General features: G+C 37.3%; 1 protein-coding gene across 1 annotated transcript in view; it reads right to left on the reverse strand.

The window, feature by feature from the left end:
* Positions 1 to 1,646: 1,646 nt before the first annotated feature.
* PUS10 (pseudouridine synthase 10) overlaps positions 1,647 to 24,251 on the reverse strand; it is a 73,230-nt gene continuing 50,625 nt past the window's right edge. Inside the window, exons 6-17 of the mRNA XM_052649462.1 lie at positions 22,698 to 22,759; positions 22,360 to 22,405; positions 20,226 to 20,290; positions 18,604 to 18,689; positions 17,419 to 17,544; positions 13,633 to 13,689; positions 12,699 to 12,775; positions 12,550 to 12,605; positions 11,410 to 11,527; positions 6,754 to 6,896; positions 4,081 to 4,180; positions 1,647 to 1,770 (exon numbers count right to left, since the gene is read on the reverse strand). Of these exons, the coding sequence (XP_052505422.1) occupies positions 1,732 to 1,770; positions 4,081 to 4,180; positions 6,754 to 6,896; positions 11,410 to 11,527; positions 12,550 to 12,605; positions 12,699 to 12,775; positions 13,633 to 13,689; positions 17,419 to 17,544; positions 18,604 to 18,689; positions 20,226 to 20,290; positions 22,360 to 22,405; positions 22,698 to 22,759 (975 nt within the window). The 3' untranslated portion in view covers positions 1,647 to 1,731. The remainder of the gene's footprint in view (positions 1,771 to 4,080; positions 4,181 to 6,753; positions 6,897 to 11,409; positions 11,528 to 12,549; positions 12,606 to 12,698; positions 12,776 to 13,632; positions 13,690 to 17,418; positions 17,545 to 18,603; positions 18,690 to 20,225; positions 20,291 to 22,359; positions 22,406 to 22,697; positions 22,760 to 24,251) is intronic.

Consider the following 24,251-nt stretch of genomic DNA (forward strand, 5'->3'; position numbering starts at 1 on the left):
GACATGACGGAGTGACTTTCACTTTCATTCACATATGAAATTTTTTCATGTCAGTTAAAGCATTTTCCTGATTCCTAAGGTTAATAATACAACTTAGTATCTCTGAAGCATGTTTTTCTGTTTTTTTTTTAATTTGTCTTTGTTGCTGTGAGTGGTCTTTCTCTAGTTGCAGTGAGCGGGGGCTACTCTTCATTGCAGTGCATGGGCTTCTCATAAGCGGTGGCATCTCTTGTTGCAGAGCACAGGTTCTAGGCTCTCGAGCTTCAGTAGTTGTGGCTCACAGGCTCAGCAGTTGTGGCATATGAGCTAGTTGTTCTGTGACATGTGGGATCTTCCCGGACCAGGGGTTGAACCCATGTACCCTGCATTGGTAAGAGGATTCTTATCCACTGTACCACCAGGGTAGTTCTAAAGCATGTTTAATGAAGAGATGGGAAACTGAGTAATCCATACTATCTAGGTCACACGTGTTCCAAAATAAGTTCAGAAAGTTGAATCATGGTGATGAAAATTGCACTTATATTTGAAATTTTAACGAGACTCCTTTCTGAAACTTTTAATGATCCATCCATTTTCTTTAGGTTGTGCTTATTTAATGATTTTCCTTTTCAGAGTACCAACTGGTGATTAACTAATTAACAAATGGTAATCATATGAGCTCACATGAAATTTACTTGGGCTATTTTTTTGTAAGCTTGATTTGGTATCTAAATTCCAAAAGTCAGTTCTCAATGGTTATGTGCATTAAAATGACATTCTAGGTGCCTCCTTCATGTAGGAGGTGCTCCATAATAAGGTTTTTTAGAAACGACCCTAGAGACCAGGAAACTTCAGTCCTAGTCCCAGATATGGAACTTTAGATGAATTTGAGATAAATCAGTTAACTTCTATTCTTTGGTTTTCATATTTATAAAGTGGAGATGATAATACTCTTATCTACCTGATGAAGATGTTTGCAATTAGATAATATATTGAAGCACTCTGGAATAATATCAGCTTACCTTTGTTTAGCAAGTCAGTTTTTCAGAATCTTATCCCTGGGATTAAAGTCATTGAAGGCACTTGTGTCTCCTCATTTAAAAGTCTCTTAACATGGTATGCCTCAATTCCTAAGGTGTTACTTCCTCTGCCCCAGGAAACATACTGACAATCCTAGATTGTCAGAATAGTAACTTGGAGTCATTAAGATTTTGACAGATCATACCAAAACAGTATTTCTATTGGTAATCGCTTGCTTGAAGCTTACTGGGAAAAGTATTAATGATGTCAGATTTTCATTTGATATCCTAGAATATTATAAGGATACTGTGCTGCATAAATCTAGAGGTAACTTTTATCAAGATTATTTAAAAAATTTAAAACATGATTTTGATGTCTTATGGAAGGAAATTTTGCTGAAAGAAATTAGAGCTGCTCAGATTATCAGAGAATGTATCCTGTTTTTGTAACTAAATGAATGGTTCATTATTCATAATTTGGCTTGTTGGGGATTGGAGAAAAATCATAAGACATCCTTAGAATAATTCAACACAAATTATACACATAGTTAGATCCTGAGATGTTACAACAAATTTAAAAATATATAGATCAACATGATCCAAATGATTTCCAAGACACCGTTGGAAAAACAACCATTTTGGTGGTGGGTAAAAACAACCATTTTACAGTGTATGCTGGATGGATGTCCATGCTGAGCTGGAAAAGCCTACTCTTTGTTTCCAAGTATGAAAGCTAGTCATCCAGAGCAGGGGGCCAATCAACATCTACAGACTAGAAGGAAGAAAACAAGTCATTAACACATTATTGTTCTAGTAAGCATTTACTGGTAATGCTGTACATATTTAACAGTTTTAACATAATGCAACAGAGGAAACTGCATTGGAAGAAAATAGCCACAGAACATCTCAATTTAACACTCTAAAATCCACTGTAGGACTTGGGGTTCTTGGACCTGAGGTCTCTTCCTGAATTCACTGAGTATTTGGTTACTCAGCCAGTTATTTAATTGTACTTTTTGATCAAAACAAGTTTATAGTATATTTATAAACAAGTCAAGAGTATATTTAAATTTTTAAAGTGTTATTTATGGGAAAATGATTGAATGCAGGGGGCAATACCAACTTTCCCTCAAAAGTCTCAGCAACTTTTAGTCTTCATTTTCCCATCCTGCATTTAACAGTACTACATTTAAAGTAGTCTTTATACTTACAATGTTAAATAATGTTAAATAAATGTTAATAAAGTAGTACATTTAAAGTAGTCTTTATACTTAAACAATGTTTGTAACTTAGCAACTAAATGTGAAATAAATCATTATGAAAGATCACCTGAAACTAGAAAAGGATTAGAAATTTTTGCATTCACATTAATAGAATTTTTGTTTCTTTTAAAATTGAATTTATCTATCTCTACTCATCCTGGTTTGGCTCTTCTAGAACAAAACCTTGATCTTTAAGTTATAATGGAATTACAGTAGCAGAATATTGGTCTCCACATAAAATATCATGTCCTGGGCATTAGAAGTATGAAATTCCACTTTGCCTTAACTACCTAGAGGGCCTAATTTAGAAGTTAAAACAAACAAACAAAAACTACAAAAAGCAAACAACAAAACTACCATGCCCACATTGTTTTTAATACCTAAAGTGTAAAACCTGAAATGACTTACTTACTAAAAATTATTTTTTTAAGTTAATCTATGTGTCAATACAAGACTTGGGAATTATTATTAGAAAAGCCCAAATAAGTATTGTGTGTATCTATATATTTTACAAATGCCAAGAAATACTTCGGTTTCATTTCAGAGAATAGCCATAAACCAAACACCTATATATAAATTTATGGGTGGTTTTGCAAGCCTGAAAACCAAACATTACTGATCACAGTATCTAGTGTGTGTTGAGGACAGGGGAAAGTAGGCATATTTATTGGGTTTTTAAAGTTGTACAGGTGATTGTAGTGGACGGTCAAGGCTGAGAAACTCTGGCCTTTGGCTCTTTGACACTCCTAAGCTATCCTAAGAATTAAGGTCAAAGAAGATGAATGCATTTGGAATTTTCTTTAGGAGAAGATTGTCTTCCTGAAAATGAGAGTCTTACTAAGAAGATTCCCTGCAACCCTCAAGGTGCTATCACTGGTTGTCCCACAGGAGGTGTATAAAATCTAACCTGAAAGAACTCAAGGGAAGTGCTGGTAAGGTAATAATGCTCCAGTGATCATTTGATTACCATGGCTGTTTTCACACCAGGTAATTATACCCACTTCTTTTCATTTATACTGAGATGATTCCCAAGTGCAAAAATCCCCCCCCCTTTTTTTTTGTGGGCTAGGGGGCTGTTTTTAATCAGATATTTACCAAAGTGTACAACTTGTGACTCAATACCTATTGGTGCTCACATGAGGAAAATATGGAGAATTTCCTGAAAGATCCATTCATTCCATCCTTCTAATTAAGAATGTAATGTGATTTCAATTCATACAATATGAACGGAGAATTTCTTTTATACCGTATCATAGAAGCCTTGAGTGAGTGAGTGAGTGAAGTCGCTCAGTTGTGTCCGACTCTTTGTGACCCCATGGGCTGTAGCCTAGCAGGCTCCTCTGTCCATGGGATTTTCCAGGCAATAGTACCGGAGTGGATTGCCATTTCCTTCTCCAGGGGATCTTCCCAACCCAGGGATCAAACCCGGGTCTCCCGCATTGTAGACAGACACTTTACCGTCTGAGCCACCAGGGAAGTGTCCTCATAGAAGCCTTATGGGACTGCTTTTATATATAACCATTGACTCATCCCATTTTCTATCCCTACTTGTTTCTGAGTAGGCTGTCTTAAATTCTCTACAAAAGAGACCAAAGGATATGTGAAGGGCACTGAAAACTTTCTTTCCTTGCGTGGTTCCAGGGTCTCATGTCATATGTAAAGCACAGTTAGTCAATTAGCTATATATTTGTAAGAATCATAAACGAGACCAATTTCAAAATCTATTAAAGTGAACAGTACTATTTGGCTTAGTGCTGCAAGAGCATAATGTTGGCTGAATTCAGTGTATAAACAGGCATTTCCACAATAAAATGGTTTACCTCAACATCCAGCTCAAGAATGTCTGCAGTCACATCCATCAGAGAGCCAATGTTTGGCTTGGTTCTTCCAAAGTCTCCATGTACAAACTCTTTAATGTAGCTGAGGTTTGTTTAAGGATAAAATGAAGATAGTCGTGTAATACCAACTGTTAGGTGAGATTTGACAGGTTGGAGGGGAAATGACAAAAGCAGAAATGCAACAGAAGGGAGTTTATTTCTGAGCCGTGATTGGGACGTATATCTTAGAAAATATAGCTATGGCAATAAATAAGCTACAGCAAACTGATTCCTACCAGTCTGGGAGCCAACACTGGGGCCTAGAGCCTATGTTTACACCAAACTTACCAAGAGTCATGACTTTTCTTTTGGCTCATCTCCAAGTGCCAAAGTTTGAATATGGATTTTTAAAATTAACTGTAGTTCAATACTTTTAAAAAAAGAACTTGAGCTGTTTTCTTTTTTGCCACAAATTCTATTTTACCATCTTTTTGGTCTCATCATTTTTTAGTAGTGACAGCAGATATCTGCCAAATGGTAGGTTCTCACAGGGTCACTCCTGGTGACATTATTGATGGCTTCTCTTGTAACATGACCCAGTGACACAATAGCAGTAGGATGGAAGACAATGTACATATTTAGACTTAATGAAGGCCCTTCATAAGGATTCTAAATTCTAGTTGTTTGCAATTCTTGCATGGTTGGCAATAGAACTAATTCTTTTGTGTGTGTATTTTTCTTATAGATTTTCAAATTTCAAAGTCAGTGACTAATCCTAGAATTATTCAGATTACCTTAATATTCCTTACACAGAACTCTATTATAATCTTAACTGTATTTTACCTGAGAGAGATGTTTTTGCCAGCATTCAGTAAACACTCATTTAGCCTATGTTATCTATAAACCAGCACTTAGTATAAAAATGTAATATAATTTGAATATAAAAGTTTATTCTCAGATGATAAATATAAAGTTAAAACCATAATATGATGATTAAGTCTTCCTCACTTTCTGATAATTTGTTCACTGTACTTTCACCAAATATTTTGACTCAAACATAAGGTATATAGTTACCTAGTTAACTGTCTTCTTCGCTAAACTCATAATTGCTCAACTGTCCCTTTTCACTCACCTCTTTAGAGTGCTACTTCTGAGTAGCAATGATGAGGGAGGATGAGAAAAAGTCCCAGAATAACCAATTAAAAGGTCCATAATAGTTTTTATTCATAGCCAGAGGGATGAAGTATAAGTCAAATGAACTAGTTTGGTATACTGAGCAATATACGAGAAAAATTCACATAATTCTGTGAATTATGGAATCTAAAGTTTTACCATGTAATAGTCTTCCTTGGTTAATGCCTTAGACTTATTCTAAAAGTATGTTAGTGAGATTGAAAAGACATTGGCTTCTCCATAAGACCACTGCATTTCTTCTTAGCACATCAAAACAAATGCTAAAATTAGATGAAAATGTATGTCTTTTATATCTGTGATTTCTCTGAAATTCCACCCACTGTCCATCTACAATAAGCAAATGTGCTCCATGTCCCCTGGTCTAAATAGGTCATCACTTGATTGAAACCACAAAAATTCAGATTTTCGGAGTAAATAACCTGTACTTATTTCAGCTTGGTCAGTCCTGGGGTGGAGTAGGTAAAGAGACGGGGAGAGAAGACTGATGGAAAGGAGTGGCAGACTAATAACAGAAAGACAGTAAGAATGGTATTTGGTAATTAAAACTTGACTTATTTCCCCCCTGTTATTATATCCAATAAGTTGTCATGAGTTTTGTACCAAATAGAAGGTTTCATACTTCATGTTATTCAATCACAAAATAGCATCAAACCAAGAAACAAATAAAAACTTGGGGCACTTCTGAAAAATAAACTAAAACTAAGGCAAAGGCAGTTCCCTGATATATTTTAACCCAGCAACTAAGATCTGATACAAGGACTTCCCTGGTGGCTCAGATGATACAGCGTCTGCCTATAATGCAGGAGACCTGGGTTCGATTCCTGGGTTGGGAAGATCCCCTGAAGAAGGCAATGGTACCCCACTCCAGTACTCTTGCCTGGAAAATCCCATGGATGGAGGAGCCTGGCAGGCTATAATCCATGGGGTTGCAAAGAGTCAGACATGACTGAGTGACTTCACTCACTCACTCAAGATCTGATACAGAACCACACAAAGCAGAGTAGATTACTAACATGATTTAAACTGGGACTGTTCTCTTGTTCTGGGCCAGTGGCCAGATAACGTGAAGGTCTGCATGTGAAGTGGGGCCACTCCCATCCATCACCCCTGTTTAATCATCTGGGGCAGAATGCTGAAAGGACCTAAATATGGTTGTCAATATGTGGCCTGCAAAATGTGTAAAGGCATGAATCAATCAAATGTGTTCTCTGAGCCCTTACTATGCCCTCAGTACCTCAGCATTGTGTAAGACACTACCTATTTTAAGGTTCACATTGAATTGGCTGCTGCCTCGTGATTTACAATGTCATTTTGAAAAACAAATTTAATAGGTCAAAATACCTCAGATAGACAAAAAAGATTCTACAACCCAAACCTTTCCTGAATAGTTTCAAGATAAGGTTGAACCTCTTTCCCAGGGTGGCATGAATTCTCCCAATAGGAATCTGGAAGGATTAGTGCTACACAAGGGTGAAAAGATACGTTCCAGCTTGAGTCTTCAGGTAGAGGCGGAAATGGTGCTCGTCCACATAGCATGTCTCCATGGAGTGAATGATGCGAGTTCTCACAGCCAGGGGCCTCCGGTGAAGGACCCGTAAAGGTGTTTTCTGGTCAATCTTTAAGTCCTACAGAAAGATATGAGGACCATGTTTCAGCTTTCCTGCCCAGTGAAGCCTGTCTTAGCATCTCCTTTGTCATCCATGGCTCACTATAGATGTTTTCTTAAGGATCCCATCTATTACTATCAGGATAGAAACTAATACTGTAATAAATTGTACTCTCTAAGGTTCAAACTTTGTGGGACTTCCTATAACCTAGTCCACAATTACTTATCTTCTGGGCCCCAGTACACCATTTAAAAACAAATAAAAAAAAGTATCACTGATTTGAAGTAAATGATACCCAAGGTCTCTTTTGTTCTAACATTGAAAAATTGATTGGACCCTGGAGTGTCATCCTGCCCATTAAACAGAGATCTTCTAGAAGATAATGTTCTTACTTTTTTTCCTCCTAACCCAGCAGAGTGACCTAACAGTGAGAAATTCATACTGAGGTGAGAAATGGTGTTTATAGAAAAATGGACATCAGCATCACTTGTGTGCCTGGGCAGTGTCCATGTTGTAGGGATAATAATAAACCTATTCACAAGGTTATTTCTTTTTGTTCTACAAAAGGAAATATCTGGGAAATTAACAGCTGCATCACTGTCTAGGGTGGTGTTTCAGAATAATAATTATAAGTAAATCAGAACCTCTCAATATTTGTCAGCCCAGTTCAGGTTACTTGAGAATTACATTGCATGTTTTTTTTTTACAGCTCAGCTTTTTAGGGACAAAGGCTTGGTTTTCTCACAATTAGAGATGTCCTTTTATGTCACAAGATATAAATAAAGAAATACAGGTTAATATTGTAAAAGGCCAACTAATTCCCCATTTTAAAAATAGATACTGGGCATAACCAGCAATGTAGGTTCACAAGAACTTTGAATCCTCTGTAATTTCTTGTTGGAACAACTCCTTCCTGATTTATGTGATTAGTAAGTGCCTGAAGCCATGCTGAGAAAAGAAAGATTTCTGTCTGGCCTCTCCTCTATCTAGTTCTCCACCAAGAAAGAAGAGCAGGTTCTGACAAAGACTACACTCGAAATGGTATGACTGCTTGCTTTTATCAGAGCAGTGAGTCAATGGCTCCTCCTAACTTGTAGGTTTTACGATTCTATAATTCTTTGATTTTAGAAGCACTTTGTTCGGATGAGGTAAGTTGTCTCCATAAGGTCTAACGTTACTCTGGTCAAAAAGACCAAAAAAAAAGAAAAAGGACAAGGCTGAATTATTATAGAATCTATAAAGATATGGTCTCCACTTTAGGGCACAGAAGCAGCTGGGCTTTAAAGGTGTGACTAGGTGCGGGGTGCCCTTCCCGTTTCCTTTACGAGGCATTCCTGGGACTCTGACCCAGGAGCAGGCAATGGAGTTAAAGCTGAGCCATAAGACACACCACCGCTTCCGACACAACACAGACTGACACACACTCGTGTGTCTTTTTGGTCTCTTGGTTTTTTAGTAAACAAAATGAAACCACTTCATTTACTCCAACACTGTGCTCTGCTTTCCCATACTGCTGAATTTTTCAGAAACACATATAAAGATACACAAATGATTTCTTCCTTACAACTAGGTTGCCCTGGACTTCCCTGGTGGTCCAGTGGTTGAGAATCTGCCTGCCAGTGCAGGGGACATGGGTTTGATACCTGGTATGGGAAGATTCCACATGCCCCGGGGCAGCTGGACCTGTGACACAACTACTGAGCCAAGCTCTAGCCTGTGCTCCACAGCAGAAGAGGCCACCACAGTGAGAAACCCGTGCACCGCAACTAGAGAGAGAGCCCGTCTTCATCGTGAAGGTTCAGCGCAGCCAAAACACACACACACAAACTAGATTGCCCTTCAAAAAAGAGGAGACAAAGTAAATCTGAAATGACTTTTTTTCAGAATGGGGCAGTAATCAGTTTTTATATTTTTGATGCCAACAGGAATATCTGAAAAATGTTTCAACCCTAGCACTTTAAGAAAATGATTAGATGTCAGTTATCATCAGTCCACTTGGGCTGTGGTCCATGAAAACAGACCTTTTCACTACCTAGGGTGTACCTATAACAATCATCTCAGCATTATTTCTGAATTAGCTCTATGGCTACTCCCAAACTGTCACTCTGTTGTTAAAGTGGGTTTCTATTTTCCCCACAGCATTCTCAATGACATGTATGCATGTCATGGAGTAGAGGCTTAGAAATTTGTTTCACAATCTTAAAGAAATTTGTCTTAGTATAACTCATTCTAAAGACTCTCAATAATAGAGCCAAAAGCCAAAGGGCCTTAGATATGGAATCACAGAAGCCAAGAAGTGGAGGGCCCACTGGGGATCATCTAGTCCACCTGTCATTTTATAGATGAACTTCTCTCAGTAGGTGACCTGTATGTTTTCACCGAAATACTCATTATTAAAGTAAACACTATTCTGCACCTTGCTTTCCCCTGCCAGTGTGATGGATGTTCCTACAAGTCATAGATGTAGACCTACCTCCATCTGTTTTCCACCAACAGGTTTAGGCATATATACATACAACGACACAAATTAAATGGGACCACGTTTTAGTTTTTTTTTAAACAGCTGCATAATATTCCAACATGTTCTACCATTTCCTTATCAGAGGAAATTTACTTTGTTTACAGTTTTGTTGATTTTCACACTCTGAACAAAGTCAACAAACATCCTTGTGCACATATCCTTATACACTGAAGTTTTATTTCTTCAGGACAGATTGCCAATAGGGGAAGTACTGGGTAGACCATTAAACTTTTATTTTCACAGTCACTGCCACATTGTTTTCCAAAAGGTTAAAACACTCATATTTCTATTGAAAATATAAGTAACTAGCCTTCTCCCTCCAACCAACAGACATTCTTAGCCTCAGAAGAATAAAGTGATGTCATTGTTGCTTTAGTCTAGAGGTAAAGTATCTTTTCAAATGATTCTTGGCCATTTGGAGTTGCCATTTTTTCAGCTGTCTGTTCAAATAATTTGTCCAGTTTTCTCTATTGGGTATTTATGTTTTTCATAAGTATAAATCCTATTTATGGTATTTCTTTTGCCATACATTTTTTTGGTACAGAGTCATACATATGTGTATATATAACCACACACTTTGTGTGTCTAAATCACAGTGTATCATCCTCTATATATTCTTTTATTATTATTTTTTAAATTTACTTATTTTTGGCTGTGCTGGGTCTTCGTTGCCGCACACGGGCTTTCTCTGGTTGTGGCAAGCAGGGGCTACTCTCTAGTTGTGGTGTGCAGGCTTCTATTTACTGTGGCTTCTCCTGTTTTAGACCACGGCTCTAGAGTGCATGGGTTCACTAGTTGTAGCACACAGGCATAGTTGCCCACGGCATATGGGAACTTCTCAGGCCAGGGATCAAAGCCGTGCCCCTGCACTGACAGGCGGATTCCCAGCCACTGGACCACCATAGAAGTCCTTTATATTCTTATAGCTTGTTTTTTTTTCCCCCTTTAGTATTCATCAGGAACATTTCCCTTTGTCAATGAATATTCATCTTCCATAAAGTTTCTAACATCTGGCTAGTAATAGTCCATCATACCAGATAAGCCATAAGACTAAACCAGTCCCCTCTAGATTTTTACAAAATATTGCCCATTTAAACAATGTTGTGATAACTACATATTTGTGCCCATTTTTGCTCATTCCTTGCATGTGAAAGTAAGTTATCTTTACAGGAAGAGGTGGGGGCAGGTGGGAAGAAATACTCAAATGAACATGTAGATCCTCAAGAGCAACATCCTCATGTGAAGGAAAATCTAGCATGTGCCAAAACATTTGTGCCCTACATATATCCCCCTGACATACTGATTTACAATATGTTTTATCTGTGCAGTTAATCTGAGCACCAATTCTATTAGATAAATTCTGTTTTCTATTTCCTTTCTGCAGATGGTCAAATATAATAATAGCATTGTTGAAGGTTTTCTATATGCCAGATCCTATCATAAGGGCTTATGTGACTAAACCTGTTTAATTCTTCTAATTTTATCGATGAAGAAACTGAAACACAAAGAAGCTAAGCAACTCATCCGAAGTCATACAACCAAGAAATGCAGAACCAAGATTTGTACACAGGTTATCTGTTCTTGGAGTCAGACTCCTAATCAATAGCAACACTGCTTCTCAGACAGGTTAGATGAATTACTCAGTCATTTAAGGAGTAAATGGCAGAGCCAGAATTTAGAACCAGGTTTCACAGCCCCTGGTGGCTCAGTGGTAAAGAACCTGCCTGCCAATGCAGGACACATGGGTTCCATCCCTGGGCCGGGAAGATCCCCTGGAGAAGAAAACAGCAACCCTCTCCAGTATTCTTGCCTGGGAAATGCAATGGACAGAGGAGCCTGGCAGGCTACAGTCCAAGGGGTTGCAAAAGAGTTGGACATGATTTAGCAACTAAACAACAGCAACAACTCAAGGGTCCCCAAAGCCAGTGTGCTATGACTTGGCAATAAATGAGAAGACAAAAAGACTTTCATAGTTAGTAGAAAAACAGAAGAATTAGAGCACTGAACTACCTTTATGTCATCTAGGAATTCAATGTCCTTCCTCTGTATTGCTTTATTTGTCCATATTAAGGCACTGTAGGTCTTGGTCTTCTCTTCTTCACCTTCTTTCATATGTCCTATTGCCTCTCTAAACAAAAACAATAAAAGAAAGTTTGTCTGAGTTTATAAAATACAAATAAGCCTTGCCCCAAACTTCTCTTTCTTTAAAAATAGCTTTAGTGAGATATAATTTACATACAATTCCTCTGTTTAACTGAACGATTCAGTGATTTTTAGTACGTTTACAGAGCTGTGCAGCAATTACCACAGTCTAATTTTAGAACACCTTAATCACCCCAAAAGAGAAACTCCACACCCAACTGCAATCTCTTCTCGTTCCCCATTTCCCCCAGCCGTTGGCAGCCACTAGTTGACTTTATAGACATCCCTACTCGGAACATTTTATATAAAATATGAATACTGTAAAATGTACAATATGTGGTATTTGATGTCTGGCTTCTTCATAATGTTTTTAAGGTTCATCCACGTTGCCACATGTATCAGTATTTTAAAGTAAAGTACTGTTATTTTACCACTGATTTTCCACTGTATGGATATACCGTTTTGTTTATCCATAGACATTTTTTTGGTTTCCACTTTTTTGCTATTGTGAGTAATGTGACTATTAGCATTCATGCAGAAGTCTCTGTGTGGATGTACATTTTCACTTCTCGTGGGTATATAGCAAAAGTGGGACTACTGGGTCAGATGGCTACTATTTATTTAACCTTTTGAGAAACTGCCAAATTGTTTTCCCAAGTGGTACTAGTTACCATCCCACAGGAATGTATAAGGGATCCAATTTCTCCACATTCTCGCCGATACTTGCTGTTTTCTGTCTTTTTTGTTAAGTGGGATCTCATTGTGGTTTTGATGTGCATTTCCCTAATGACTAATGATGCTGAACACTTTTTCATGTATTCACTGGCTATTTGTATATCCTCTTTGGAGAAATGTGCACTTAACATTGTCTCTAGTTTTAATCGAGTTGTTTTCTTATTACTGAGTTGCAGGAGTTCTTTATATATTCTGGATACAAATCCCTTATCAGATAAATGATCTGCAACCAAAACTCCCCTCTTGAGACATCACCAGTGAGCCTACCCTTACCTTGTGACAAGCTGCAAGTCACGGACTTGGATTTTGTTAGATGAGTTATTAATTTTCTGTAGTATTAGAAAAAGAAAAACAATTAGCAACTCTAGTTCAGTTACAGAGTTGCAGAAACATGACAATTTCCATGTCATGAAGTGGTTTACCTGCTGAAGTTCCTTAATTTCTTGTGAAGTGAAATGTACTCTATGAGGATTCACCAGCTCAATTGCAAAGGGCCTTCCTGGCAGCACACACCCCGTCATGAAACAGAAACGTGTTGATGGAGTTAACATTTGGGCTAATGCAAGAGGGTTAGGAGGTGTGAAAAAACGAGTTGAGCGCTAGAGGACGGAAAGTTCAGTGACATGACTACATCTGGGGGAGGGAAGAATGTGTGAAAAGAATCAAGGGGTTTTTGGGGGGCTGCTAAACCCCAGTACAGGCAATATGTGAAAATGACTGCTTTCCCAAAAGTCCATGAACGAGCCTGTGTTAATTTACAAAATCATGTCCAAACAGTCACTAAATGACTTGGTAACACTAATGTAACATTGTTATATGCAGCAATGCCCAGGTATACCAAGTTGAAATACATTCTCCTAGCCTAGTGAAATGAAAAGCTGAGATTCCATAAGAAGAAAGGACTATAAATCTAGAATAGTTCAGGATTACTCTCTCATCATCTTTCTTGTAATGCAATAATATAAAATGAGAAAAATGAAGGCTAAGAGAGCAGGAACATCTTTTCAATGAAGATGTGCACTTTGAAAACTGTACTGGTACTGAAATGTTATTAAAAGGAACAATGAATAATCAGACTTTCGGAAAAAATCAAGTACCTGTTTGTTAATGCACAACTGTAAAAGTCCCTTATAACCTATATGTATGCAATAAAAATGGCCTCTGAAGAAATGATCCCTGTTAAAACATAATCATATAATTTACAAGGGTAGCTCCAAAATCCACAAGGCTTCCTCTCATGGAGAAGCTCTGGGCTCTGCCAACTTTGATTCTGACTAAGTGACTACAGAAAACCTACTGCCTGAAAAGGGTGATAATCTGAAAGTTAGTTCTAGTCAAGTGATGTCGTAATCTTACCATTTCCTAATGTTCTCACATCTACATCTTCTCTTCCAGAGGAAGAAAAATTAAAGCCTTTGGAAAGCAGATAAAGAAAGAAAAAAAAAAAAATCAGCAACATAATAGTCCTAGGCTTTCATTCCCACCCTTGGTAGAAACCCAATTTGTCTTAATCTACAGGAGAATCCCAAGGAATAGTTATCATCAAAACTCTAGTCCTAATCTCTACTGAAAATAACAATGATAATAATAAATACTATTTATTGAGTACTTATTACATGTTAGACACTGAGCTAAAATTCTGCATACATTATTTGATTTATTCCTTTCTGTAACCTTATGAGGTAAGTATTAAATGAAAGAATACCAAGCTTCTGAAAGGTTAAGTACTTTCCCCAAGGTAACACAATTAAAGGGAGGTAAAAGCCAGATCTTTCTTATCATCCCATGCCACCATCCCATGGGAAAGCCAAAGGCAGAGCACTGTTTGGAGAAAGGCCCTGCTACCAAACTGGCTACGAACTTATGGTGAAAAATCTTTCTTCTTTTTCTTAAAACAAAAGAAAACAAAATAAAAGCAGTATTTGAGAATTAAACTCCATGAAAGGAAGGGAAAAGAAAAAGTTTGACTCTAAAAGCAAATTCAAACTTAAGCTGGGGCCACAATAAAACTAGTATATATTTTAAGATAGATGGATCATCACAGACTAAAAGCTACAAATACTGGGGTGGGAAAGTGGAAATATGGAGTGGAGCAGAGGGTTGGGGGGGGGGGGGTGGTGCTTCCATGACAACTTTCTTAGATCCAGAACCAACGGATGATTTTACCAGGGCAAACATTACCATAAGCAGGCTGTAGTTTGTCTTATACCTGCGCACCTCCATCCCCAATCCAACCTCAGGGAACTAGGGCCCTACAGTGACTGAGCCGTAACCTGTGGCTGATGGTGTGGAGGGAATGAACAGAACACAGAGACATAGATCTCCCCGTGACTCCTCAATCAGATCAGAAACCTCAAATTCATAAACTAGCCCAAAGAGCTTCCCCAAAATTCCAGCCCATCAACAAGAAAGAAGTACAGAAAAATAGGCTCTTGAGAAGCCCAAAGGAACAATAAATCCAGACTAAGGGATAAAGGGCATTTACTACATCTTTTAGAAAAAATGTTGCAAATTTGGACCCTACACTGAGAAATACTTTGGAGGGCAAACTTTAGAACTTTATTTGTATGCAATTATGAATAACAGAAATTTAGGGGGGTTCATGGAGAAGGCAATGGCACCCCACTCCAGTACTCTTGACTGGAAAATCCCATGGATGGAGGAGCCTGGTAGGCTGCAGTCCATGGGACTGCTAAGAGTCGGACACAACTGAGCAACTTCACTTTCACATTTCACTTTCATGCACTGGAGAAGGAAATGGCAACCCACTCCAGTGTTCTTGCCTGGAGAATGCCAGGGATGGGGGAGCCTGGCGGGCTGCCGTCTATGTGGTTGCACAGAGTTGGACACGACTGAAGCAACTTAGCAGCAGCAGCAGCAGCAGTGGGGTTCAGGATGGGGAACACATGTGTACCCATGGCTGATTCATGTCAATGTATGGCAAAAACCACTACAATATTGTAAAATAATTAGCCTCCAATTTTAATAAATTAAAAAAAATGCTCATATTATGCCTTGCCTTATCCCCCAAATCCTGTGAGTTCTACAGACTTCTCAATGGAACAGATATTTCAAACAACAACAAAACCAAGAACAAGAATGATCAAGAACGACAATGATAGGAAAAACAAGGACATGAATGATAAGGGGTTCAGTGGTCTGTAGTGACCCTCATACTTGGGGACAGACAGACAATGGGACTGAAGGAAGGGCAGAGGTCAGATGATGATGGCCTCAGAATATCAAGTTAAATAGTTTGGACTTTACCCTGTAGCTGAAACACTGACCAGTTTTCAGCAGGCAACTGACATGACAAATATTTATTCAATAAGTGAAGTAATAAATGTATTGGGAAAACATTTCTTAGACACATTGGTTTTGAGAGTGTGTCAAAGTTTCACTTATTAACTAGAGAACTGGAAAGTAGAGAATATGACGTGCCAGTCTGAAGTGAATGAAAAACAAGTTTGTATCTCCCACTGAGGGGAAGGACCCTTTATAGAAGTAGTTAGGCTGCTTCATGCAGTACTGGCTTATTTTCATAGAGCTGTAAAGTGTAGAGATTCAACAGTCAGAACCATCTTCCCGGAGCTGTCAGATGTGAATCACAGAAGTGACAAGTAATATATCTGAGAAGCACAAGTTTAGCAAACTGATGCTACTAATCAGGGATTTCAGACAACAAGGTTTTATTTCATGACAAGGAGCCAATTAGCACAGAGGCCCAGAGGTCTGCTTTTTCTCAAGTGGCTTTTTATAAATTTCCTAAACATACAGTTAGAGTTTGCTTTCTTTTCAGTTTGGGGACAATTTTTTTTTCCTTCTCAAGTGGACTATGACAAGGAATTACCTCATGAAAGATTGCAAGGGGGAAACATACAGGTGTTCAGAACCCCTCTATAGCCCTCTTGGTAATGGAGGATTCCTTGGAACCCAAAAAATCAGAACTAAATCTTGTATCTTCTTACAGAAGGGAAATAAGGTGGCCCCCAACAAGAGTTTGAAAGAGACTTTTCATGCTAACGCTTTATTTTCACTTCTTTGTAACTTGAATAAGTCTTATGAGATAACCAAAGTGTAAATATTAAATTAAGTAGGTAGAAGTTCATGGCAATAGCCCTGATTCTTTACTGTTAAGATTTTGGAAAATGTTAGGTTGCTAGGTTACTTTCTTTTCCATTCAGTAAACAGTTCCTAAAAGCCTTCTTAAAAAGGGCCCACCTACCTGACAGGCAACAAATGATAAAAGGGATATGGCTTTGAAGTGCTTCTCTTTCCTTTTGACAAGCAGAAAGCTGGAGGGACAGGGCATCTCATTTCGATCACTTGTCTGCCTTTACTAAAGCACATTTGTCTAAGGTTTGCCAGAAAGAAAGATGGATGTCTAGGTGGTCTTTCAAAAAAGATGTTCTAATTATGCTAGGAGACCTACTCCAAAGAGTATGATACACTTACTCACTGACTATGTTTTTTCCTGATATACATGATTTCCTCTGATTGAAATCTTAGTCCCCTTTCTCTAAGTCTAATCCTGGGTGAAATCACGATGCTTTTTGCTCCTTTGACCTGACAGGCCTACTGAGACAAAGAAAGCATATTCTTGACAGGGTCTGACTCAGCTCACAAACCTGGGCTTGTTAATACCTAAGAAATTAAAACAACAACACTACTATTAAGTCTTTGTGAAATGGTTGCTGTTGATCTATCTTCTCTAGGTCTGAACTCTATTCTAGGACATTTTAGCTGTTAAGATGGAAGCCAGGCATTTGCCAGTGGTTACTCTTGAATAAGCAATGGATATAGAAGCTGTGTTTTAATTTCCTCATATTCCCAATAAGAGGCTGAGGCTAAGGTGTCCCAAGGTCAGAGCTTAAGTGCATTCATTTAAAGTAGTTTCAATTGTTTTGAATTTGCCCAGGAAAAGGCAGTTGTCTTGAGAGAACAGAGAAATCTTAGGGCAGCTTGGCTCAAATCCAGCCCTGGGCAGAGGAGCTCAGGACATGGCAATCCCTGTTCACAGGAAGCTGCCAGGCAAGGGGCCCAGACTTGGTGGTGGTTTACAAAATCCAGAAATCTTTCCTGCCACCTCCAAGAAGTCTATCTGTGAACAAGTATTTAAAATATGAATATTATAACACTTACTTTCTGCTTTGAACACTTTCAAAAGATGGTCTGAAATTAATTCTTCCACTGAAGATTCCAGCTTCCTTTCTCCATCAATTATCCAAGGAGTTTGTGGTAGATTCCTGGAGTATTTATTATATCTCCCTGACAAAGAAATATAAAGGTTACCTGGCTGGGATGGTATGATTAACACAGCAGAATAAAAAGGAAAGTAACAACTATCCACTAAAGTGCCAATATTCTAGGGGCTATGATACAAAACAAGGCTTAGCCTTCTACTAATTTATAATCTAATTTAGTGACTTAGCACATACACAAAATTCAGTGAAAAAATTTAAGGTAGCAATAGAAGAGATTGCTAAAGACATGGTATGAATCATCAATGAGATCTAAAGGAATGCTCAGTATACTTATTAACCTGACTGAGTGACTGAACAAGTTACAATATTATGGAACACACCAAGGATCACTTAAAAAAAGAGCAACTACGGCTTTTACACCTGATTGATAATACTCTCAGTGTAAGAGTCATTGGTGATAATGTATTCCAAAGAGTTCAAATACAGGAAATTTTGCAGTTTTTATAAGTTAAAAAAAAAAAAAGAAAACACCCTAACAGAATATGACTCACTGTTTTATGAATAAAGCTACGTTGAGGCAGGTAGCTTTTATTACCCCAGGGCAGGGTATTATAGTCAAGACTAAAGAGTGATTTCATTTCAGCTATTACTGTGAAATAGCTATAGCTTTCAAAACAAAAACTGTCTAACCAGATTTACCTCTTGGGAAAGTCAATGCAACAATTTTGTTTTCCAATCAGAAGCCAAGTGTTTAGCTACTCTGCAGATAAATTTTTTTTTTCCCCAGGACTGACTTCATGTTATAAAACATCCTCTCTGTTCTCTTGATTAGTTTTTGGTCTGTACATCTACCCATATTTCTATTTGGCCATCTCTGATGAAAACTTAAAATCTGGGATGTATCATTTCCTTTTGGCATGGCATTTTAAATATCAAATCTCTTTAGTGATCCATAAGAATACTTATAAAATCTAAATAAACTTGACTATCAGGTCTAGTTCTTAAAAGAGTTAACTAATCAGAAACTAATAACAACAATAAGAAGGAAACAGAGGAGAAATTGAGTTTTTCAGAAAGGAGAGACAATTGACAGTGTAAGTATATTCTAGACTAAGTATTTTACCAGCCACAAAAACAGCACCATGAGCACATTCAATTTCAAGAACAGTGCATACAGTCTTTGGTGAGTTTGGAGGACAAGGAAACTGCCTGCAAAACAAAATAAATTTTACAGCTACTATTTTCCAGACATGAAATTGAACCACATAACTAAGATGAATCAGCACTGCCTGAGATGCACGGAGCCTGAGTCTCTCAAGGACAAAGCCTCTCCCGAATTTTAAATTTGGGGACTGTTAGGGTCTTCTGGGCCTCTGGAGGACCACTTTTAATACATGAGAACTGCACTAAGTAAATCAGGGCTCTGCTAGTAACATTCAGACTCAGGAGGCCTCATGTTCCCAGATGATAGTTTTCAACATCAACCTTGAGATTTCGGGGGAAAAAATCCACACATATGTAGTAGAAGCCTCTCTGGGTTCATTTTAGTATCCATGAACACTTGCTGCTGCTTACAAAATCCTCAATCATTTGGGTAAAGCTGGTGTGCAGTCAGAGATTGGTCATGTGAGTATGGCACACCTGTGGGGAGGGTAGTCCACCATTTTTTCTCTCTTTTCATTTCAACTATGATCTTGGAAATCAGACCACAGAGCCAGAAAAAGTGAAATGTGGCTGACTCTGTCTTTTAGCTAAGAAACTTCAATCCAGCTGAGGACAGACAGGAGAAAGCAATGTATGACTTTATTCTCTGTCCACCATCTGGGAACTTCCAAGAACTGGAGTCTCTCTATAAATGACTAAATGTGTATTTAATCCAAAATGCTTGTGTTGAAATTTTCAGTTTCCCAAGATGTCTTAACAAAGAAATCACTTAGAAACTCAGGCACTACTGCTTGTAGAGAGTAACTGTCTTTTGTTTGTAAAGTTTAACAGGGACTTCCTTGGCGGTACAGTGGTGAGGACTCCACACTTCAACTGCAAGGGGTACACGTTTGATTCCTGGTGGGGGAACTAAGATCCCACACAGCATGGTCAAAACAACAACAACAAAAAACTTAATAAAAATACTTCTATTCTGAGACATGTTTAGTCAGCAAAATATATGAAACCTTCCTCATAGCTTCCTTGTTTGAAGTTTATTCAAGGCTGTTCTGGAAGGATAACTATGATAATATCTTATTAATGAAATGAACACACTGAGTATTAAAATGTAAGATTTATTGTAGTTCAGCATACTTTAGCAAGAAAGGAAACTCATGAGCCTTTTCCTGTCTCTTCTGGAGATGTATGATAACAGGAAATCCAGGATGAGGGATATAATGGGGCTAGTACTAGCCTGGAGAATCAGGAAACCTGGCTCAACATCCAACACTCAATCTTAGGCAAGTCAGCCTCCACTTTGGACCTCAATGTTGTTGCTGTAAAGTCGCTAAGTCATCCTTTTCTAAAAGATAAACAAGTTGGACACGATTCATAAATCCAAATATTACTTTGAGAAACATTTATTGAACACCACTACGTGCCAGATACTGAGCCAGGAACTGGGGATATAATGGAGATTAAGACACAATTCTGGTCCCGAAAATACATCCAGTCTTGTTTCAGAGATAATCCAGATTATTTCTAACGTTCTCTTTATTCTAAAATTCCACGATTATTTCTTGTTTCTGTACTTCTACTTACTTGCGGAAATCCTCTTCTTTTATCTTATTCAAAGCTTTCATAACTGCCATTCTAGTGAATACTGACTATATAGGGTAAAATGAAAAGAAAAAAAAACAAACATTTTATCACCTATATAAGAAAACATCAGAGGTGAAACAGAACATGGTTGGAGAAATTATAATCATTTTAAACCATACTTAAAAGTGAGAAATACTTAATAGCTTCAAGAAAATAAAGAAAATACAGCAGTGTCCACCCTGTCAGTTCTGGACTGGAGGCTTCTCTTCAATTTAGCCTATGTCTGTAACATCAGGTGGACCTCACAGAATACGTCTTCTTCACTGCACTAGCCCACTCCCCTCAAAATGTGGTATTTTTCAAATACAAAAAAATGATGACATGGCAGGAAATGTGCTTCAAATATTTTTTCTGAGACCTCAAAAGAAATTTAGATGGACCCATCTCTCTTTTTTCTCTACATCCCTTCAAGGGTCACAGTACATAATTTAGGAGTTGGCTGCCAGGATAAGGGGTAAAACAGAGCCAACTAGCATGTCTTGACATCCAGCAATTCAGTATCACCCACTAACTACAGACAAAGTAAATAAAATCCACTATATTGAATAGAAGGGCATCTATAAATGTCCCACTTTGGGTTTCTCAAAATAAGAAAAGCCAAACTTCATGGTAGACATACTAGAACTAATTAGGGCATATTCACGTGGTCACTATGATAAGTTACAATTATTTCTTCTGTTATGAGAAACTACACTTGACTGAAAATAGGAACAATGTAAATATCTAAACAGTTCAGCAACAAAAGAAATTATTTTCTAAACCATACTCTGTCAGAGGATTAGAATTAAAAATTAAGTGCTTGTTTGTTAAGATATGAAATCTTAACCCTGGAAGAATCTCAAAAGGTCATTCAACTTATTCCCAGCCATAACGTAGGAAAACTACACTTAAGACTAAACAACACCTACTGGCCAAATGGCATGTGTCTGTGATGGTTTGACAAATATTTCCTTACTCTATTATTTGGTGCTGGTACTTACATACTTGCTCAAAGATGACAAAAAATAAAGCTAGATCTTTACATAAACATGGCTCACAGGTCGTTTGGGCAGAACTTCCCAGTTGGTATGGCAAAGCAGTGAGCTACAGCTGTACCCGGGTCCTTCTAGGTCACGAGGCTTGAGGGGAAGGGCCTGGAACAATGAGAACCCCTCGGCCTACTGCTCACAACTTAGAGCAACTTCACCTGTTAACCTCAGGGTGCTGGCCAAACATGGTGATGTTCTAGATGTACCATGATGTGAGAAAAGGAGGGAAGCAGGGTTTTAGGCTTGATCTGTATTTCTGATTACTTCTGCACAGGGCATTCGGCAAATGTTACAAACTCCCCAAGCCTCCAATCTCCCCCAGGTACTAAAAGATCCAGCAATTAGTCAAAGTAAGAGGAAAGACCAAAAGATGTATCTTTGATGATAAACTTATATTATTTTTAGCAACCACAACAGCAAAACATCAGTTATGTTTAACAACCACAACATCGGTCAGTAAAACTAGAATCTCTGAGCCTATACAAAACCAGCTAAGTAACTGGGCTGTGAAAAACAGCCTGTCAGTAACATGCCAGGCCATTCCATCTTGGCATGACAGAAACTAAAAATACAAGCTATTTTTTCTCATTAACATGAAGGCCAGCTCACATCAGACAGTAAGGAGAATTTAAATAAAAAACCCTTTTGCAAATGTAGCCTGAAATAGGTTCTATTAACTCAGGACTGTCCTAAATGAAACAATTTACTTTGGATTATATTTTCAAAATACCAATTTCTAGAAAACAAATATTAGACAGAAGTTTGGAATCCTGATGATACTGAAAACATACTCTCCCAGATGATGTAATTTTGGGGAAACAACTCAGACACTGACACAAGCATGAGAATGTGTGTTACGACTTCTGAGCCACACACAAAGGTGTTGAGAGTTTAAAAAAAAAAGGAATGTAGCAAATGGAAATAGTTTGAGATTTATTCTTAGTATAATAGATTGCCAATATTTCTAATGCATATCCTTTTTGTTGTTAATGTGAATATTCAGCTCAGAAAAAACTCACTAAAGAATAAGAAGCAGAAATCCTTACCTGTTTGTTTTTGGCTGGCTTGAAACAATCTGGGCATATTGCACGTCTAAACAAAATTCAAGTTAATATAAAAGATTAATGAGTTTATTTGAGGGTGGATAAAATTCAAATATTTTATACAACATAGCTGCTAAACTCAGGATATCAGAAGCGGACAAAATGAATCCCTATATGAGCCACATTGGTTTTTCTAGACTCATATCAGAGAGCACACTTTAAACCTTCAGAGACACGACAAGTTCTGATAGGCCCCCTAGAAAGAAGAACAAAACTATTTTCATGAAAATCAAAAGGTATTAATAATGTTGCACAATTGGCAATGTTAAGTTGTAACTTACAGGAAGTGGCAATCCTCAACTGTTTCTGGGTGAGCAAAGACCACACTCACTTCAAACAAGCTCTAAAAATTATAAAGACAGTTTAAAAATGAGCAAAAAGAAACTAACATCTAACAACTTATCAATGGAAACAGAATTAACTCTCAAAGACTGGCTCAGAAAAAGTGACAAGGAAAACTGGAAATATTACTGTTTTCAAATCAGCTTGGTCACAGGGCAGCTGTAAAGGAAATAGTCTTTTCTTTTTTTTTAACTCCTAGAACTCAATCACTAGTGATCCTACAAAAAACAAGTTTAAAACAAATTAAATTTGTATGATTTTCTTTGTAAAGTATATAAATTAGATACGAAGATGAATGAGAACTCAGGGAACTGGAAAGGGGTAAATGAAACAAACGAAGACATACTCCTGTCAGTACTATGATTAGAATTAGCAACTATTATTTATGCACATGCCCAAAAACTCTGTATGAGGTTTCTTTATTAAGTTCTCAAAGTTTTTAATAGATATGACTTTTAAAAGAAAGATCTTAATTTTTTGTTTCCTTAAAAATATAATACATAATAATATTATAAAATAATGGGTTTTCAATCCCACCCCACTGAGGTAGAACTAGTAACAGTTTGACATGTTCCCTTCTAGCGATTTTTAAGAATATAAACATAAATATATGTACTTCTTCGTATATTAAATAGACATTTAGAAAACTGCTTAATTCAGTTAATATTACGTCATGAACATCTTTTCAACTCTAAGGACTGCTGGACATTTAAGTTGTAGTTAAGTCTTACCATTTTAAAAAAATGGTACAGTGTTGCTATATGGCAAACCAATACAACATTGTAAAGCAATTATCCTTCAATTAAAAATAAATTTTAAAAAACATTTTTTAAAAATGCTACAATGAATATCCTTGTACACACAAAGAAGCACAATTTCATACTCTATATACATTTACCTCCATGGAGATTATACAAAATTTCACACTGAAAAAAGATATAAATGTCATATAATAATTCTTCCTTTTATTGAATTTTATATTTATTGATTGCATTGGATCGTCAGCAGGCCTATTAGCAACTCTTAATCACAATAATGAAGGACTAATTTTTTTTTGTTCTACTCAAATCAACAAAATAAAATTAAAATTACAACATATTCCTTTTACTTAAGAAAATTTCATTCACGCTGAACCTATTAGAACATTACTGCATTTTTTGTTTTCTATTTTCTGTTCTCACTGATTCAACATGTAAAATTATCTGTGCTTCAAATTGAAATTTGAGGTAAAAATATTTTGCATCAATGACTTCTCTAATTTCCAAAGTACTTTCATCACCTCATTTCCTCTTCATACTATCTGTGAAGTGGTTTTATTCTCTATTCTTTCAGTATTCAGTTTAAAGGACAGAGTTTATTCTTACTAACAGAGGGAAACAGAGCTATATAATTCAGAATGAGGAAAATTTTTTCATTGTTTAGCTTTGAAAGATGGTTTTGTGATTTTATTTGAATAGGGGTATGTCTGATACCCAGGGAATTTCCTTCAAGCA

This window comes from Budorcas taxicolor, chromosome 11 (genome assembly GCF_023091745.1).
Source record: "Budorcas taxicolor isolate Tak-1 chromosome 11, Takin1.1, whole genome shotgun sequence".
Lineage (NCBI taxonomy): Eukaryota > Metazoa > Chordata > Mammalia > Artiodactyla > Bovidae > Budorcas > Budorcas taxicolor.